The sequence below is a fragment of the Danio rerio genome, chromosome 23 (assembly GCF_049306965.1).
Source record: "Danio rerio strain Tuebingen ecotype United States chromosome 23, GRCz12tu, whole genome shotgun sequence".
Classification (NCBI taxonomy): Eukaryota; Metazoa; Chordata; class Actinopteri; order Cypriniformes; family Danionidae; genus Danio; species Danio rerio.
This window is the reverse complement of record NC_133198.1, coordinates 42722501-42740678: the sequence shown is the minus strand read 5'-3', so window position 1 is coordinate 42740678 and position 18178 is coordinate 42722501. Positions and strand designations below refer to the sequence as shown.

Genomic DNA, 18178 nt, shown 5'->3' with positions numbered 1-18178 from the left:
TAGGAATTATTTCTAATCATTTTTAAAACAAAAAAGATGAAATAATTAAAAAGTAATAATTTAGACAAATAAATGAATAAAAATTACATTTAAAAAATAAAATTAAATAAATAGAAATTTAAACGAATAAATGAATAGAAATTATATATAATTATATTTAAAACTACAACAAAATAAATAAAATAAAAATTATCCAAGCAAAAAAGTAACAAAAAACTAAACTAAAATAAAATAAATAAAAATAGCATTTAAATAAATAATAAAATTTTTAAACAAATAAATACAAATTATATATGATTATATTTAAAACTAAAATAAAAAAATTAGGCAAATAAATAAAAATAATATGTAATTATATTTTAAACTAAACTAAAATAAAATAAAATAAATATGTTTTTTTTTAAATAAATATAAATTATATATCATTATATTTACAACTAAAATAAAATGAATAAAACTAAATAATTTTAATAAAATAAATAAAAACGTATATATAATTATATTTAAAACTAAAACTAAATAAAATAATAATAAACAAAAATTTTATTTAAATAAATAAATGAATAAATAAATAAATCTAAATGATATAATAATATTTAATTATATATAATAGTGTTATAAGTGTTATAATTAAAAATGAATGAATCAATTAAAAAATAAATAAATAAATAAAGTTTAAACTGTACTCTTCACATTTTACTTCCTTTGGTAAAATTTAAATATAAAATGTATAAAAAAACATTTCCACAGTAGTAGTAGTAGTAGTACTATTATTATTAAAATTACTAATAAATTAATAATAAACTATATAATAAAAAAAGACTATATGCTTGAAAAGAAATATCACTTTTTATTGAATAAAGTAATAAATCTAAAAAAAATCCATCTTTAAAGCATGTTTACAGTTCTCATTCAATCACCTTTGGTGGTCTCGCTCTCTCTGACCAGGAAAGTTCCTCGTCTGTTCTCCAGATTCAAGAGCAGTCGCTCAGAGTCTCTGCGTGTGATTTTTCCAAAGTACCATCTGGAGAAACACAGAAAACACACAGACGGAGGGATTTAGATGATGTCATTACATCATATCAGAAACATGCAGCTGGCCAGATAGAGACTGACCATACAAATAAACACTCACTGCAAAAACTCTTCATTTATAATTGGCTGAAATCAAGAACTAATTAAGAGGTGTTTTCTTTTTAATTTTGCTTTCGAATTGCATTATGAAAGTAGGAACTAATCTCCAAGAAATTGACATTACTTGAGAAGTTGAAATTATTAGCGGTTTGTGACCATATATAGTACAGTAAATGATATATAGAAATAAATCTGTACAAAAAAAAACCCTTCAACCTTATTACTAGCTCATTTACATAACCAATCCAGACAATGTCTAATTTCAAACGTCACCAAAAATGTCAGTAAAAGTCATTGTTAATTTGTCAGCATCATTAGATGATCATCAATAAATTAAAAAATAAAACTATTGATTCCTTTCTTATTGACCCAAAGCACATGAACAGCAGTGTACTGTATATTAAATCATAACTACACCATTTCAAAATTTAGCTTATTAAAAAGCGGTTCAGGTTGTAATGTTCTGGTTCCAGTAGCGATATAACATTACGACTGACTCCCAGTGACTTTTATAGTCATTGAATCATAATAATTCATGTTAATAGTGTATATATTTTGAACCTATAGTGACTATATTTTACAGTAATCCTCAACAGAATTGTAAAGTATGAGATATTAAACACTGATTCAGGTTGTGATGTTCTGGTTTCAGTAGCGATTAAACGATAACTTCCGGGATTGACGACTGACCCAGTGACATTTTGTGTTATAAAATCTTGGCTTTTTCTGTTAATAGCTTGTTTAGAGTATATATTTTGAACCTACAGTGACTATATTTTACTGTAATCCTCAACAGAATTGTACAGCGGGAGATATTAAACACTGATTCAGGTTGTGATGTTCTGGTTTCAGTAGCGATTAAACGATAACTTCCGGGATTGATGACTGACCCAGTGACATTTGTGTTATAAAATCTTGGCTTTTTCTGTTAATAGCTTGTTTAGAGTATATATTTTGAACCTACAGTGACTATATTTTACTGTAATCCTCAACAGAATTGTACAGCGGGAGATATTAAACACTGATTCAGGTTGTGATGTTCTGGTTTCAGTAGCGATTAAACGATAACTTCCGGGATTGATGACTGACCCAGTGACATTTGTGTTATAAAATCTTGGCTTTTTCTGTTAATAGCTTGTTTAGAGTATATATTTTGAACCTACAGTGACTATATTTTACTGTAATCCTCAACAGAATTGTACAGCGCGAGATACTAAACACTGATTCAGGTTGTAATGTTCTGATTCCAGTAACAATAAAACGATAATGTTTAGGATTGACGACTGACCCAGTGACGTTTATTGTCAATATATCATGATAGTTTCTGTCAGGGCCGGAGTGGGACTCCTTTTCAGCCCTGGAGTTTCAAGCCTCAGACCGGCCCACCTCAGTTCACGACTGACTATATTAAAATAAGGTCATTTCCAATTCAGTTTCTAATTACACCATCACGTCTTTTTTTTTTTTTGTTGAGAAAACAGCCGCTTTAAAACTTCAAATGTTCAACAACTCAAACAGTATTATATGTCTCAACAATAAAAATGAAAATAATAACATACTCGGGCGAGGATCAAACCCGTTTTGGCGACGTCGTAATCTAACGTGCTAACCTCTGGGCCACAACGGTTGTGTAGTGAAAGGTGACTTATAACATTATGAACCTGCAGGCTGGTTATATATAAAAAGAGCAGAGCTGCGGTAAAATAATGAATAAGAAGACTGTGGTCAAGTAAATAAATAAATTAATTTAAAAGTGTGACTGCTGAGAGCTACAGATTCTGGAGCTAGGGACACTGGCCCTCGCGGCCAAAAAACGAACCGGCCCACCAGGAATTCTCCCGGTCCTCCCGATTAACCAATCCGGGCCTGGTTTCTGTTAATAGCTTGTGTAGAGTTTATCTTTTAAACCTACAGTGATTATATTTTACAGTAATCCTCAAGATATTAAACAGCGATTCAGGTTGTAAGATTCTGCCTCCGGTAGCGATAACGTTTGGGATTGATGACTGACCCAGTGACGTTTATAGTCTATAAATCTCTCTTTCTTTGAGTCTTACCTTTTCTCCAGAGTCAATCTGAGATGACTGGCGAAGCAAGGGTGGAAAAATTAGTCATTACAGCAATTCAAAAGACTGCTTGTGTGTATTTGTTTAAAGCTGTACTGAGCAACAGTGTGTGTGTGTGTGTGTGTGTGTGTGTGTGTGTGTTAGCATTAGAACAGGACAGACAATAGTAGGCTAATGCTGACGTCTTTCACTCGCTCTACTGGGAAAAGCTCTTTGGGGTTTTCTGTGTGGGACTGATGGGATGATGGAGTGACTATATTTTAGATAATGGACGAGGGCAAAAGTGCAAAAGCATGAAGGGAGAAATGAAGGACTCAAAGGTCAGAGCGGAAGGAGAACAAGAGATGGGCCAAGTATGAAGCATTCTGCTGAGCGACAGTAATATCCCATTCTGAAATACAGTGCATGCGGAAAGTATTCATAGCGCTTCACTTTTTGCTAATTTTTTATGTCACAGCCTTATTGCAACATGGATTAAATTCATTTATTTCTTTAAAATTCTACACACAATATCCCATAATGACAATGTGGAAAAAGAGTTTTTGAAATTGTTGCAAATTTATTAAAATTAAAAATCCTGAAAATCACATGAAGTATCCACAGTCTTTGCCATGAAGCTCTAAATTGAGCTCAGGTACATTCTGTTTCTACTTCTATATGAGGTCCCAGGGTTGACAGTGCATGTCAAAGCACAAACCAAGCATGAAGACAAAGGAATTGTCTGTGGAGCTCCGAGACAGGATTGTCTCGAGGCGCAAGGTTGAGAAAGGTTACAGAAACATTTCTGCTGCTCTGAAAGTCCCTATGAGCACAGTGGCCTCCATCATCAGAAGATGTGTGGAACCACCAGGACTCTTCCTAGAGCTGGCCGGCCATCTAAGCTGAGTGATCAGGGGAGAAGGGCCTTAGTCAGGGAAGTGATTATTAGCCCGATGGTCACTCTCTCTGAGCTCCAGCGTTCTTCTGTGGAGAGAGGAGAACCTTACAGAAGGACAACCATCTGTGCAGCAATCCACCAATCAGGCCTGTATGGTAGAGTGGCCAGACGGAAGACACTTAGTGCCTGGAGTTTGCCAAAAGGCATCTGAAGGACTCTCAGACCATAAGAAACTAACTTCTCTGGTCTGATGAGACTCAAATTGAACTCTTTGGTGTGAATGCCAGGCATTATGTTTGGAGCAAACCAGGCACCGCTCATCACCAGGCTAATACCACCCCTACAGTGAAGCATGTTGGTGACAGCATCGTGCTGTTGGGATGTTTTCAGCAGCAGGAACTGGAAGACTAGTCAGGATAGAGGGAAAGATGAATGCAGCAATGTACAGAGACATCCTGAATGAAAACCTGCTTTAGAGTGCTCTTGACCTCAGACTGAGGCGACGGTTCATCTTCCAGCAGCACAATGACCCAAAGCACCCTGCCAAAATAACAATGGAGTGGTACAACAATAACTCGGTGAATGTCCTTGAGTGGCCCAGCCAGAGCCCAGACATAAATCAATTGAACATCTCTGGAGAGATCTGAAAATGGCTGTACACTGTCGCTTCCCATTCAACCTGACAGAACTTGAGAGGTGCTGCAAAGAGGAATGGACAAAAATTCCCAAAGACAGGTGTGTCAAGCTTGTGGCACCATAATCAAAACGACTTGAGGCTGTGATTGCTGCAAAATGTGCATCAACAAAGTATTGAGCAAAGGCTGTGAATACTGATGTACATGTGTTTTTTCAGGTTTTTTATTTTGAATACATTTGCAACAGTTTCAAAAAACTCTTTTTCACATTGTCATTATGGGGTATTGTGTGTAGAATGTTGAGGAAATAAATGAATTGAATCCATTTTAAAATAGGGCTGTAACATAAAAAATGTGGAAAAAGTGAAGCGCTATGAATACTTTCCGCATGCACTGTATGACATACAGTATGGCACTATAAGCAAACTACATACAGTTAAAGTCAAAATTATTAGCCCTCATGTGAATTATTTTTTTCTTATTCAAATATTTCCCAAATGATGTTTAACATAGGAAGGATTTTTTCACGATATGTCCTATAATATTTTTTTCTTTTAGAGAAAAAAATGTCTTATTTGTCTTATTTAGTCTAGAATAAAAGCAGCTTTTAATTTTTTAAAAACCATTTTGAGCCTTTAGATGTCACTTTAAGCTGAATACTAGTAGTGTGAAAAATATCTCAAATATTATTTACTGTCATCATGGCAAAGATAAAATAAATCAGTTATTAGAAATGAGTTATTAAAACTATTATGTTTAGAAATATTTTAGAAAAATCTGTTCTCCATAAAAATACAGGGGGATAATAATTTATAAGAATTCTGGCTTCAACTGTATACAGTATGACATACAAGTTCATATTTGCATTTCACATGTGTGAAATATGTAATATATGTAACATATATTTTTAAATATTACACAAATGCTGTATACATATATTGTTTAAACCATTAGAATTGTAAATAAAGTTATCATATATATATATATATATATATATATATATATATATATATATATATATAGATATTATACACACATACAGTTGAAGTCAGAGTTATTAGCCCCTTTTTTATTTATTTTTTTATATTTTCTAAATGATGATTGACAGAGCAAGGAAATTTTCAGAGTATGTCTGATAATATTTTTTCTTTGGAGAAAGTCTTATTGGTTTTATTTGGGCTAGAATAAAAGCAGTTATTAATTTTTTAAACACCATTTTAAGGTAAATATTATTATTCCCTTTAAGCTATATATTTTTTCGATAGAACGAACCATTGTTATACAATAGCTTGGCTAATTACCCTAACCTGTCTGATCAACCTAATTACCCTACTTAAGCATTTTATAGAATTGTCTTAAAAATGGCTAGTAAAATATTATTTACTGTCATCATGGCTAAAATAAAATAAATTAGTTATTAGAAATAAGTTATTAAAACTATTGTGTTTAGAAATGTCTTGAAAAAATCTTCTCTCCATTAAACAGAAATAGGGTAAAACAGTAAATAAATAGGGGGGCTAAAAATTAGGGGGAACTAATAATTTATCTGAGACTTATCTGAATTATAAAATTATATTCAACAAATGTACATAGTTGTAATTCCAATGCCTGGAAAATTATAAAAACAATTAGTACAAGTGGCTGTTTTTTTAACGGTCAATTAAATTTTCTTTGGTTAATTGCAGAAATGACACAAATTTGCCTGGATCTTTTGTCATATTAGTATTTGTGCATTAAAACACCCAGCTAGCTTACCATGTTTAGATATATTATATGTTTGCATATAATTGATATTAAATTATTCATTACTTCTCTGTACTGTGGAAGAATGTTACAAAAACATTATTTTATGAGACGTATCAATCCTCCTTCCTTATAAACCTATATAAGCATAAACTTGAGATTACTCTAACTGCTTAAGATATAGCAGATATAAGTTTCAGTTATTAGTTTTAGTTTGCAGTTTTCTTGTTTTTTTTTGTAGATTTGTTTGCTTTTTTTTGTTTTTGTTATTTGTATTCATAAACACGCTTTTTTAGAAAGAAATTTTAGTTATTTCAAGAATTATTTACAAGCAAGGTTTTTATATTGTTTTACTTTTAGTTATTTGCAATAACTGCATTGAGCATCAGTATTTTAACTGATGTATTAAAATACTGACAGTGTTGATAATTCATGAACCGATTGTTCTGTTGAATCACATGTTTGAACTCATGTGACTTGCACAAAGACTCATAGGTCAATCACTGAGTCAGTGAGGGTGGTTAGGAAATTAACATGTGATTCATCCACTTATGAATGAATCAGTTTCATTATTTTACATTAACTTGAGTAGAGCTGCAGCGTAAACCAAAACTCATTTCATAAATGACTAATGTTGCAGTTACTGTATTAAACTATTCAGTTCAATGCTGATTTGGTTCAATGACAGTACTATAGCAAATCTCTTTGTTGAGTCAAATATGTTCAGTCAAGATCAAATGACTCTCTTGAGGGAATTTAACTGAATCGTTTCAGTGACTCAAACCAAAACAGATCAAACCACTGAATCATTCATCATTCATTTTCTTTTCGGCTTAGACCCTTTATAAATCTGGGGTCGCTACAGCGGAATGAACCGGCAATTAACCCAGCATATGTTTTACGCAGTGGATGCCCTTCCAGCTGCAACCCATCACTGGATCACATAAATAGTAATTATCGCCATCAAGGAACCAGAATCAAGCTCAGATGAGTCAAAAGATTCTGTGATTCATGAATGAATTGATCTATTGAGTCAGATCTTTTCTTTGTAGAACAAATGACTCTTTCGAGCACATTCTTTTTTGAATCAAGTGAATGAATCGACTGAATCAAACTACTAAATCATTGTCATTCTTCTATTTATTACTGCTAAGCTGCTTTGAAATCTATTTATTGTGTACGAATTACATAAAAAAGATGACTTGAATCAATTAGCTGATATTTAAGTAAAAGAATCAATATCAGAACCAGATTTAAGCTCAGATCAGTCAAAGGGTTTTGTAAATCATGAACTAAACGTCTAGTGAGTCAGAACTTTCTTAATAGAACAAGTGACTCTTTTGAGCACATTCTTTTTAAATGAATCCATTCAATGACTCCATTGAATGAAAACACTGAATCAGTCACTGTCATTTTCCCTGTTTACTACAGTTAAGCTCCTCTGAAATCTATTTATTGTATAAGAACTACATAAATAAAGATGACTCGAATCATTTAGCTGATTTTTGAGTAAAAGAATCATTATCGGCATCAGTAAGGAACCAGAATCAAGCTCATATGAGTCAAAGGATTTTGTGATTTATAAACGAATCAGTCTATTGAGTGAGATCTTTTCTAAGTAGAACAAGTGACTCTTTTGAGCACATTCTTTTTAAATGAATCAATTCAATGACTCCACTGAATCAAACCACTGAATCAGTCATTGTTATCCACCTGTTTATTACTGCTAAGCTGCTTTGAAATCTATTGATTGTATAAAAACTACACAAATAAAGATGACTCGAATCAATTAGCTGATTTTTGAGTAAAATAATTAATATCGGAACAACAATCGAGCTAAGATGAGTTGAAAGATGCTGTGATTTAAGAACGATTCAGTCTATTGAGTCAAATCTTTTCTTTGTGGAAGAAGTGACTCTTTTGAGCACATTATTTTTAAATGGATCAATTTAATGACTCCACTGAATGAGTCACTGTTATTTTCTTGTTTATTACTGCTAAGCTGCTTTGAAATCTATTTATTGTGTAAGAACTACATAAATAAAGATGGCTCGAATCAATTAGCTGATTTTTGAGCAAAAGAATCAATATCGGAACCAGAATCAAGCTCAGATGAGTCAAAAGATTTTGTGATTCATGAACAAATCAGTCTATTGAGTCAGAACATTTCTTTGTAGAACAAGTGACTCTTTTGAGCACATTCTTTTTAAATGAATCAATTCAATGACTCTACTGAATCAAACCACTGAATCAGTCATTGTCGTTCTCTTATTTATTACTGTTAAGCTGCTTTGAAATCTATTGATTGTATAAGAACTGCATAAATTAAGATGACTCGAATCAATTAGCTGATTTTTGATTAAAGGAATCAATATCTGCATTCGTAAGGAATCAGAATCATGTCAGGGAGAGATCCAATTGGATTAGAGAGTTCTGACATCACAACAAAGGGAAATCAAAAGCAAACCAATGGAGCCTCAGGGAGGAGAAGAGCAAAGCAAAAAAAGGAGAGAAAAAAAAGGAGGAGGAGGATTTACTCTTCAGCCTGGATGGAGTCAGACGGTGCCACGTAATTGCTGGGAATGTATCCGCTCTCTCCTGTCGTCAGTGATCGCGCTAGCCACCAGTCACCCTCTCTGAAACAGCACAAAACACACAGTCAATACACCTGCAGTCTGACTCACAGCAAACACACATCCACAAACCCGCCCAAAACACATTACACCCCGAGATCATTCCTGCTGCATAATCCCTCAAATCAGCCATAAGAATGCAGACCAAGCTCTTCTTAAGCACCTCAGCCAAATTACACGAAAATTAAACAGCATTTAAAGGGAGAGTGCACACTAAAATTAACCCTCTGTCATCATTTACTCACGCTCATCTTGTTTCAAACCCATGTGACTGATCTAATAAGATTAAAATATGAACATATGTGTTCTTTTATTAATATATTTTTATATTTTAGACGTGCATCTTTTACACATGTCATTTTAATTTAAATGTCTGTGTCTTATTCTCACCAAAGACTATGACGATATCAAAAACAATTGTCATTATCATTCATTCATTCAGTTTCTTTTCGGCTTAGTCCCTTTATTCATCAGGGGTCGCCACAGCGGAATGAACTGCCAACTTATCCAGCATATGTTTTACACAGCGGATGGCCTTCCAGCTGCAACCTATCACTGGGAAACACCCAAACACTCTCATTCAACCTAAAAGTGAAAACTAAAGTGACCTGTTTGCGAAGAGAAGACCGGGGGCCGGCGGTCGCAGATGAAAGTGAGGACAGGGGGGGATGTCGCGGTTAGGTCGCCTCTATGAACGTGCCGGACCCGATAGCAGTACTATTGTGAAATGTTATTACAATTTAACATAGCTGTTTTTGTTTTTTTTTGCTATTACATACATGTATTAAGAGTATATAATAGTGATACATTATATATAAATTTTGTGATGATATGATGACACTGAGTAATAAAAATAGTAGTTTAACTAAATACTTGCAGTGGTGTAAAATACTTAAGTAAATGGACTTTGTTACTTTACGCAAATATTTTTTTTGGCTACATTGTACTTGTACTGAGTATTAAAAATATAAGCAACTTTTACTCTGTACTTTACTACATTTTTGATTGAGTATATGTACTCTTTACTCCACTACATTTGAACGGGCGATTCTTGTTACTCGTAACATTGTGATTGTGCCCGACAAGTCAGCACCTTTTTTAAGAATTTATCATCAAATCTGAGAAAACACATTGAGGTAAGATTCTATTTAATGTTAATTTAATGTGAATTTTGTGAATTTAATACAGTTACTGATATGACAAAAACCACTGCGACATGACATGACTGTTTAAGTTTTTTTTTGTGCAACAAGAATAAATGTATCACTGAAATGATACATTCTGCATCAGGCGCATTTAGCTGTGAGTTTGTGATGTATTTTTCATTGAATTTATATGTAGTTTACTAAGTTGAAAAATAACACCGCTCCGCTCCTTTAATTTTAATACAGAGAAAACATTTTAATCAACTGAAAAACTACTCAAAATAAAATTGACCCCCTTTGAGACTGAGGGCCCTATCATACACCCGGCGCAGTGTGGCGCAAGGCACGGCGCAATAGTCTTTTGGTAGTTTCAGCTTGACGTAAGAGTCGTTTTGAGGCGTTGCGCTACGCTGTTTAAATAGCAAATGCAACAGCGCTCAAATGTGCGCCCATAGACGTTCTGGCCTAAAAAGGAAGGCGTTCTGGCGCGTCACTATTTTAAGAAACTATAATAGATTTTTTCATTAGACCAAAACAAACCCGGTCTAAACTCCGGCGCAGAGTTGCGCCTCGCTTACACACTGCTTAATACAAGAGAGCAATAGGCAAATATCTTTACATATGAAAAAATTCAAATATTAAGGATATATATAGGATATAATGAGAATAGATATAGGATATAAATAAAAAGGATTAAAATATTACAAAACATATTATTTTCTAGCCTACATAAAGATGAAAAATCACTGCTTTTATGTCTTCTTCATCTCGGGATGATCCCGTGTTTAAGGATATAACTCAGGTTTTTGACCACACTACGTTATTATTATTCATTTATTCGTTTGCTGAAAATTAGAACTGAATTTAGAAATAGTTTTGAAACGAATATTTATAGACTAATTGATGTCTGTGCGTAAAGGTTTCCCTATCCAAGAGCTAAAGTGAAAGTGATCCATTATCTCTCATTCTCACGCAGTAGATGCGCTGTTTAACAGTTTTCTGTTAAAAAAACTGTGAACTGTTTGCTTGTGAAATGCTCATTTTTTCCACTTAGACTTACTTTGCGTCCTGTAAATAGCGAATGCGCTTATGGCGTGACGCAGCTGGCTCTTAAAGGGAATGGGAGATGAGACTCTAATTGGTTTATTCTCAAAACACACCTATAACTCATTAAGAAAATAAACTCAACCCTTTTAGACCATGCACCACGGCGCAAAGCCGATTTTCCCATCCTTCAATTAGCAAAAATGCGTTCTGACACGCCCTGAAAGCGTTTGCGCCCTGCGTTTTGCGCTCTGCGCATGGACCGTCAAAATAGAGCCCTGACTGGTGAATCACCTGTAAGCCAGCTCTGATTTTTTCTTTTACTACGCTTTACTACATTTTTTTTAATTGTTTGTGCCTTTTTTTTTTGAACATTTGAGTTTGAGACTTTTTGTTCTTTTTTATCTATTTTGTTCTGCCATTTTGAATCATTGAGGTGTTCATATTTATTTTAATTTCTATACTAGGAAATAAAACCTTTCTTGGTGTTCTTTGAGCCAACATATAATTTCGAGCTAATTACTTGAGCCAACAGAGTAAAATACTTAAGTTCTTTTAAAAATGGATACTTCAATGCTTTTACTCAAGTCTTATTGGAATTGGTGACTTGTAACTTGTAATGGAGTAATTTTTACTGGTATCTGTACTTTTACTCAAGTGTGGCTTTCAGGTACTCTTTAGAGCTCTGAAATACTGTACATATTAATGCGATCATTTTATTTCAATGAAATTGGTTTTAATTACGACCATATAAAATTGAATTTTGGTTCAATTTTGCATTTGAATCCAAATCTGTAAGTCATCCGCTAGCGTACTTCTAACATAGCATTTACAGTTGAAGTCAGAATTGCAATGACTTTTTCCACATTTTCAGTTTTGCGTGAATTATTTACAACAAACATGGTAGATTTATCCAAAAAGAAAAAAGTGAGTCATGCGTCTGGGCGTCTATTGTCTGCGAGTCTTGATGGTGTTTTAATAATAGATGTTGTGTTTTGGTGAGAGCTGTGGGGTGTCAGACTGTGACTCACTCCCTAAGCTAAAAGTAATGAGACTTTATCCATCGCCTCGCTATAAGACATGCTGACCCCACACAAAAACCTCCCACCGTCATTAAACACACAGTAATTAACACACAACTGCACCAGTGACAACAATACATACACAGACGGCCACATATTCATATCCATCCAATGCAAATCTATAATTCATAAGCAGGGTACTATTCAAAATTCAGATGGTAATGAATTATTGATGTAGGAAAGGGCATAAAACGGTGATTCTGATAAGAAGAGTGAAGTGAAGGGGACAAGTAATGTGGAAAATGCTAACGGCTAATGCTAATGCTTGAATTTCTTTATATTGTCAGGACCAAATATGGACAGAAATCTTTATTCAGAAAGGAATAACTTAAAATAATTGTAATTAATGATATAAGCGCATTAAACTGTGTCCTTTTGTTGACTGGATATCCTTTGTTTAATGTTAATTTCGCTACATGCTAATGCTATCACAGCATTATGACCTCTGGCTGCATTCATAAAATGTCTATATGAAATCATTTAGTGTGATTTAATCCAAGTCTGTTAGATCTGAGGCTATTTATGCTAGCAGGAAAATAAACAATGACCACTGGAATTAGCAAGACAACTAGCAAATAAGCTTTTTTAATGTTAATTAAACTAAATGCTAGTGCTAATGCTATTTTAACATTGTTAATGTCAATTCATTTAAATGGCCCTGTGAATATAAGATAACACAACATAATTAAATATATTATAATTAATATAATACTATATAATATACTATAATAACCTTTCGTTAACTGCATATCCTTTGTTTATGCTAATTTAGCTACATGCTGATGCTATCACATATAATATAATGTAATAAATATAATATACTAAATATAATATAATAATGTAATATATTAAATATAATATAATATAGCATAATGTAATAAATAAAATGTAATATAATAAAATAAATATAATTTAATATATTAAGTATAATATAATGTAATATAATAAGTATAATATAATATAATACAATATAATATAATATAATATGATATAATATAATATAATATAAAATAATATAATATAGTATAATATAACATAGTATAATATAACATAATATAGCATGATATAATAATTATAATTTAATATAATAAAATGTAAAAATATAATATAATATAATATAATATAATATAATATAATATAATATAATATAATATAATATAATATAATAAAATATAATATAATATATATTTAGCATACAGCATCTACACAACACTATATACACGCATATACACACATGCATTTTTGGAGCATACACTTATGTTTATCCAATATATAAATTTCTTTTAAATTTGGGATGAAACTAGGATTTGGATAGCTGAATTAAAATAATAGACAGTAGCCTTTAGATAACACCATGCTAATTCAACTAAATGCTAATCTTAATGGTACTGCTTAAAGGTTGATTCACTTTATAACCATAGAAAAATTACCCTATCAAAAGTCATATAAACTAGTCATATAAACTCCCATAACAGCATTACTATTTACAACAACATCTCGGTCATATGACAACATCCTGTTTAAAAACGGAAATGCATCAACCCAACACAGAACATGTTATATTCTGCACATTATTTTCATCATTCTATGATTAGGGATGCATTTATCTATACTATACTAAACTATACACTACAGACAGCATGAACATTGGCACATAGCCTGAACAAATGTAAAGGGATAATGGATAATACACCAAAGTCAACATGAAGGACGAATGTAAAATGGTTGTGAGTGAGCCAGTTATGATGAGATGTGACACTATTTCTGGAGCACGTCCACAGTCTCTAGAAAATTAGGACAAATCTCAGGTGGACAAGCAAATGGTGAAATGACACACATACATAAACACTCATCAGAAGCTGAAAGCAAGAGCAACTTTACCAACCTGGGGTTCAACTTTCTCCTACATAAACGAGCGAGAGCGTGTAGAGGAAAAACACAGAGGAGACGTGAAGTGTTAGGACATCAAGAGCAAACAGCAGAAGCTTCAAGCATCCGACATACAGCAAAGCCTTAAATGAACTCATCTACAGTTGAGTTTTACAATTTTTGAATCCATTTAGCCAATCTCCAGGTCTGGCAGGAGTATGTTTAGCTTAGCTTAGCATAATTCATCAAATCGGATTAGACCATTAGCATCTCAATCAAGAATTGAAAAAAAGATTTGAGATAATTTCCCTATTTAAAGCTGGACACATCTGTATTTCTATCGTGAAATAGCCCCCAGCCAGGTAACTAGGTAGGCTCTGGTAATCCATTCAGCTGATCTCTAGGTCTGTCTGGAGCACTTTAAGCTTAGCTTAGCATAATTTGTTGAATCAGAATAGACCATTAGTTTCAAGCTTAAGAATAAAAAATGATTTGAGATAATTTTCCCATTTAAAGCTGGACACTTCTGTATTTCTATTGTGAAATAGTCCCCTGCCAGGTGACTGGGTACCAGCTCTGGTAATCCATTCAGCAGATCTCTAGGTCTGTCTGGAGCACTTTAAGCTTAGCTTAGCATAATTTGTTGAATCGGATTAGACCATTAGTATCAAGCTTAAGAATAAAAAATGATTTGAGATAATTTTCCCATTTAAAGCTGGATACTTCTACATTTCTATCGTGAAATAGTCCCCAGCCAGGTAACTAGGTACCGGCTCTGGTAATCCATTCAGCCGGTCTGGCGGGAGCATTTTTAGCTTAGCATAATTCATTATGTCGGATTAGACCATTAGTATCAAGCTTAAGAATAAAAAATGATTTGAGATAATTTTCCTATTTAAAGCTGGACACTTCTGCATTTCTATCATGAAATAGTCCCCAGCCAGGTAACTAGGTAATTCAAGCTTTGGTAATCCATTCAACCGGTCTGGCAGGAGCACTTTTAGCTTAGCTTAGCATAATTCATTGAATTGGATTAGACCATTAGCATCTCAATTAAGAATTTTAAAAACGATCTGAGATAACTTTATCAAGTTGGACACATCTGCATTTCCATTGTGAAATAGTTCCCAGCTCTGGTATTCTGTTCAGCCAGTCTGGCAAGAACACTTTTAGCTTAGCTTAGCATAATTTATTGAATCAGATTAGACCATTAGCATTAAGCTTAAGAATAAAAAAAAAAAAAGATTTAAAATATTTTACTATTAAAAGCTGGACACTTCTGTATTTCTATTGTGAAATAGTTCCCAGTCAGGTAGTTAGGTACTGGCTCTGGTAATCCATTCAGCAGATCTCCAGGTCTGGCAGGAGCACTTTTAGCTTAGTAAAATTTATTGATTTGGATTAGGCCATTAGCATCTCGCTCAAGAATTTAAAAAAAGATTTGAGATAATTTTACTATTTAAAGCTGGACACTTCTGCATTTCTATTATGATATAATGCCCAGATAGGTAAATAGGTACCAGCTCTGGTAATCCATTCAGCCGATCTGGCAAAAGCACTTTTATCTTAGCTTAGCATAACTCATTGAATCGAATTAGACCATTAGCATCTCGCTCAAAAAAAAAAAAAAAAAAGGTTTTGATAATTTTCCTATTTAAAGCTGGACTCTTGTGTAGTTTTATCTTTTATTTTGCTAAGTACTATACTAGGAAATGAGAACAATACACTCATTCTGGCGTAATAATTCATTAACTTGCTGGCGTACTGTGGCTGCAGCAGGTGCAATGATATTAGGCAGTACCTGAAAATAGTCCCTATCTAGTTAATTATGTAACAGTTCTGCATAATATCATTGCACATGTGCTGCAGCCATGGTACAGCAGCAAAGTTAACTGATTATTACGCCAGAATTGAGTATAGTTCCTAGCCATACCAGCCTATAAAAAAAGCAACTTTTAATTTTCTGTGAGACTTAGTACTAAGCTTTGAACAGCAAAGTTATCAAAACTCTTTGGTCATTTTTGAGCGAGATGCTAATGGTCTAATCCGATTCAATGATTTATGCTAAGCTAAGATAAAGTGTGCAGATCGGTTGAATGGATTCAAAACTGGTAAATCTCAACCATTTAACTCTAGTGGAGCTGTAAAATTAGCCTGTTTCCAAACAAAACTGTGGAATGTTCCTTTAAATACTGTAGTGAAGGTCAAGAGCATCACTGATGCACTGAAAACACTGCATTTATACAACTTGTGCTTTTCAGTGTGAAAACCTAAAAATATGCACAAACAATTCCAGTAATGTGCATCTGATTATCTCCGTGTGCACTGACACATGACTCTCCCAGAGATAAGTCGAAGCAGCTTGGTCATTTTATTTAATGGATGATTATTCTTTTATCAGCGGCTTCTGGAAATGATTATTGACAGCAATCAAGAATGGTTAATGAATTAAAAAGTGAATCTCATGAAAACAAGTCCCTTTTTTTAAAGCTCACACTCTTTAAACTAAGCATAATTGCTTCTAACAGCAAATCTAATTTGGAAACTTTAGATTTTTTAAATTGATTTCGGGATGTGTGATTTCATGTTGCACAAATAATCAAAAATAGCTCACAGCAATCATTCTTTCATGTAAAAACAAAGCATGAAATATCTGAACATGTCAGTGTCGTTTTATTAAAAAAAAAAAAAAACGGTTTTAATCAGCACAGAGTGACACTAAAATGCTAGTGCACATTACTGTTTTAAAATTAAATTGAAAATAATTGCGGTATTACTTCCAAATATTACTTTTTATTTTTAAATAAATGCCTTCGTAAGAAAAAACTATTTTGCACCAAATTTTACATTTTGGTTTATTTAATAATCAAAATAATAATTTTATATATATATATATATATATATATCCCAAAGATTTGTTGCGGCTGGAAGGGCATCCGCTGCGTAAAAAAGTGCTGGATAAGTTGGCGGTTCATTTCGCTATAGCGACCCCAATTTAATGAAGGGATCAAGCCGAAAAGAAAATGATTAAATTAATGAATATAAAAATATATAAATATATATATATATATATATATATATATATATATATATATATATATAAATATTTATATATATATATATATAAATATTTATATATATATATATATATATATATATATATATATATATATATATATATAAATATTTATATATATTTATATATATATATATATATATATATATATAAATATTTATATATATATATATATATATATATATATATATATATATATATATATATATATATATATATTTATATTTATATATTTATATATTTATATTTATTTATACAACAGTTCTGTCTGGTTCTCAAATCTGATTGGCTGATAGCCCTGCGATATTCTGCAATACCAGAACTCCTACAGCCTTTTTACCCTTTGTGTATTACTCCGCCCACATACAGCCAGCAAAAAGCAGACACTTCAGATCTAAAGTTTAAAAGATGCTCACTCAACTGTTGAACTGTCACCTTATGATTTGAATCCGGAAGAAAATAGTTCCTCATACAAAAGGATTTTTGAGACTCTCCATGTTTGATTTCGTTTTTATATACACAATTATGCCGTCAAACTGTTGTATAAACACAATATTACACGAGTAGCAGTGCGATATGGCTGTATATCGGCACTGGTGGGGGCACTAAGGCCCTCAGCCTGCGGCCTCGTGCCAACGCACGCCTCCCACCAGTGCCGATATACAGCCATATCGCACTGCTACTTGTGTGATATTGCTCATATATATATATATATATATATATATATATATATATATATATATATATATATATATATATATATATATATATGCTCAAAAATAAAGGGAACACTTGGACTTTGTGTTGCTGAAGTGCTCTTTTTACAGTACATTTACATATATTTGTGTATGCAGATGAAGTCAGAATTATTATC

The 18178-nt window shown here is 32.6% G+C and overlaps 2 protein-coding genes across 5 annotated transcripts in view; both read right to left on the bottom strand.

The window, feature by feature from the left end:
* The window catches only part of mical1 (microtubule associated monooxygenase, calponin and LIM domain containing 1), a 508844-nt gene that overhangs the window by 102016 nt on the left and 388650 nt on the right, over positions 1–18178 (bottom strand). The gene's annotated exons all lie outside the window — the stretch shown is intronic.
* The window catches only part of src (v-src avian sarcoma (Schmidt-Ruppin A-2) viral oncogene homolog), a 121036-nt gene that overhangs the window by 17046 nt on the left and 85812 nt on the right, over positions 1–18178 (bottom strand). Inside the window, exons 4-7 of one of the 4 annotated variants that reach the window (XM_017353519.4) lie at positions 14245–14262; positions 8993–9091; positions 3192–3218; positions 921–1024 (exon numbers count right to left, since the gene is read on the bottom strand). In XM_017353519.4, the coding sequence (XP_017209008.1) occupies positions 921–1024; positions 3192–3218; positions 8993–9091; positions 14245–14262 (248 nt within the window). 4 annotated transcript variants of the gene reach the window in all.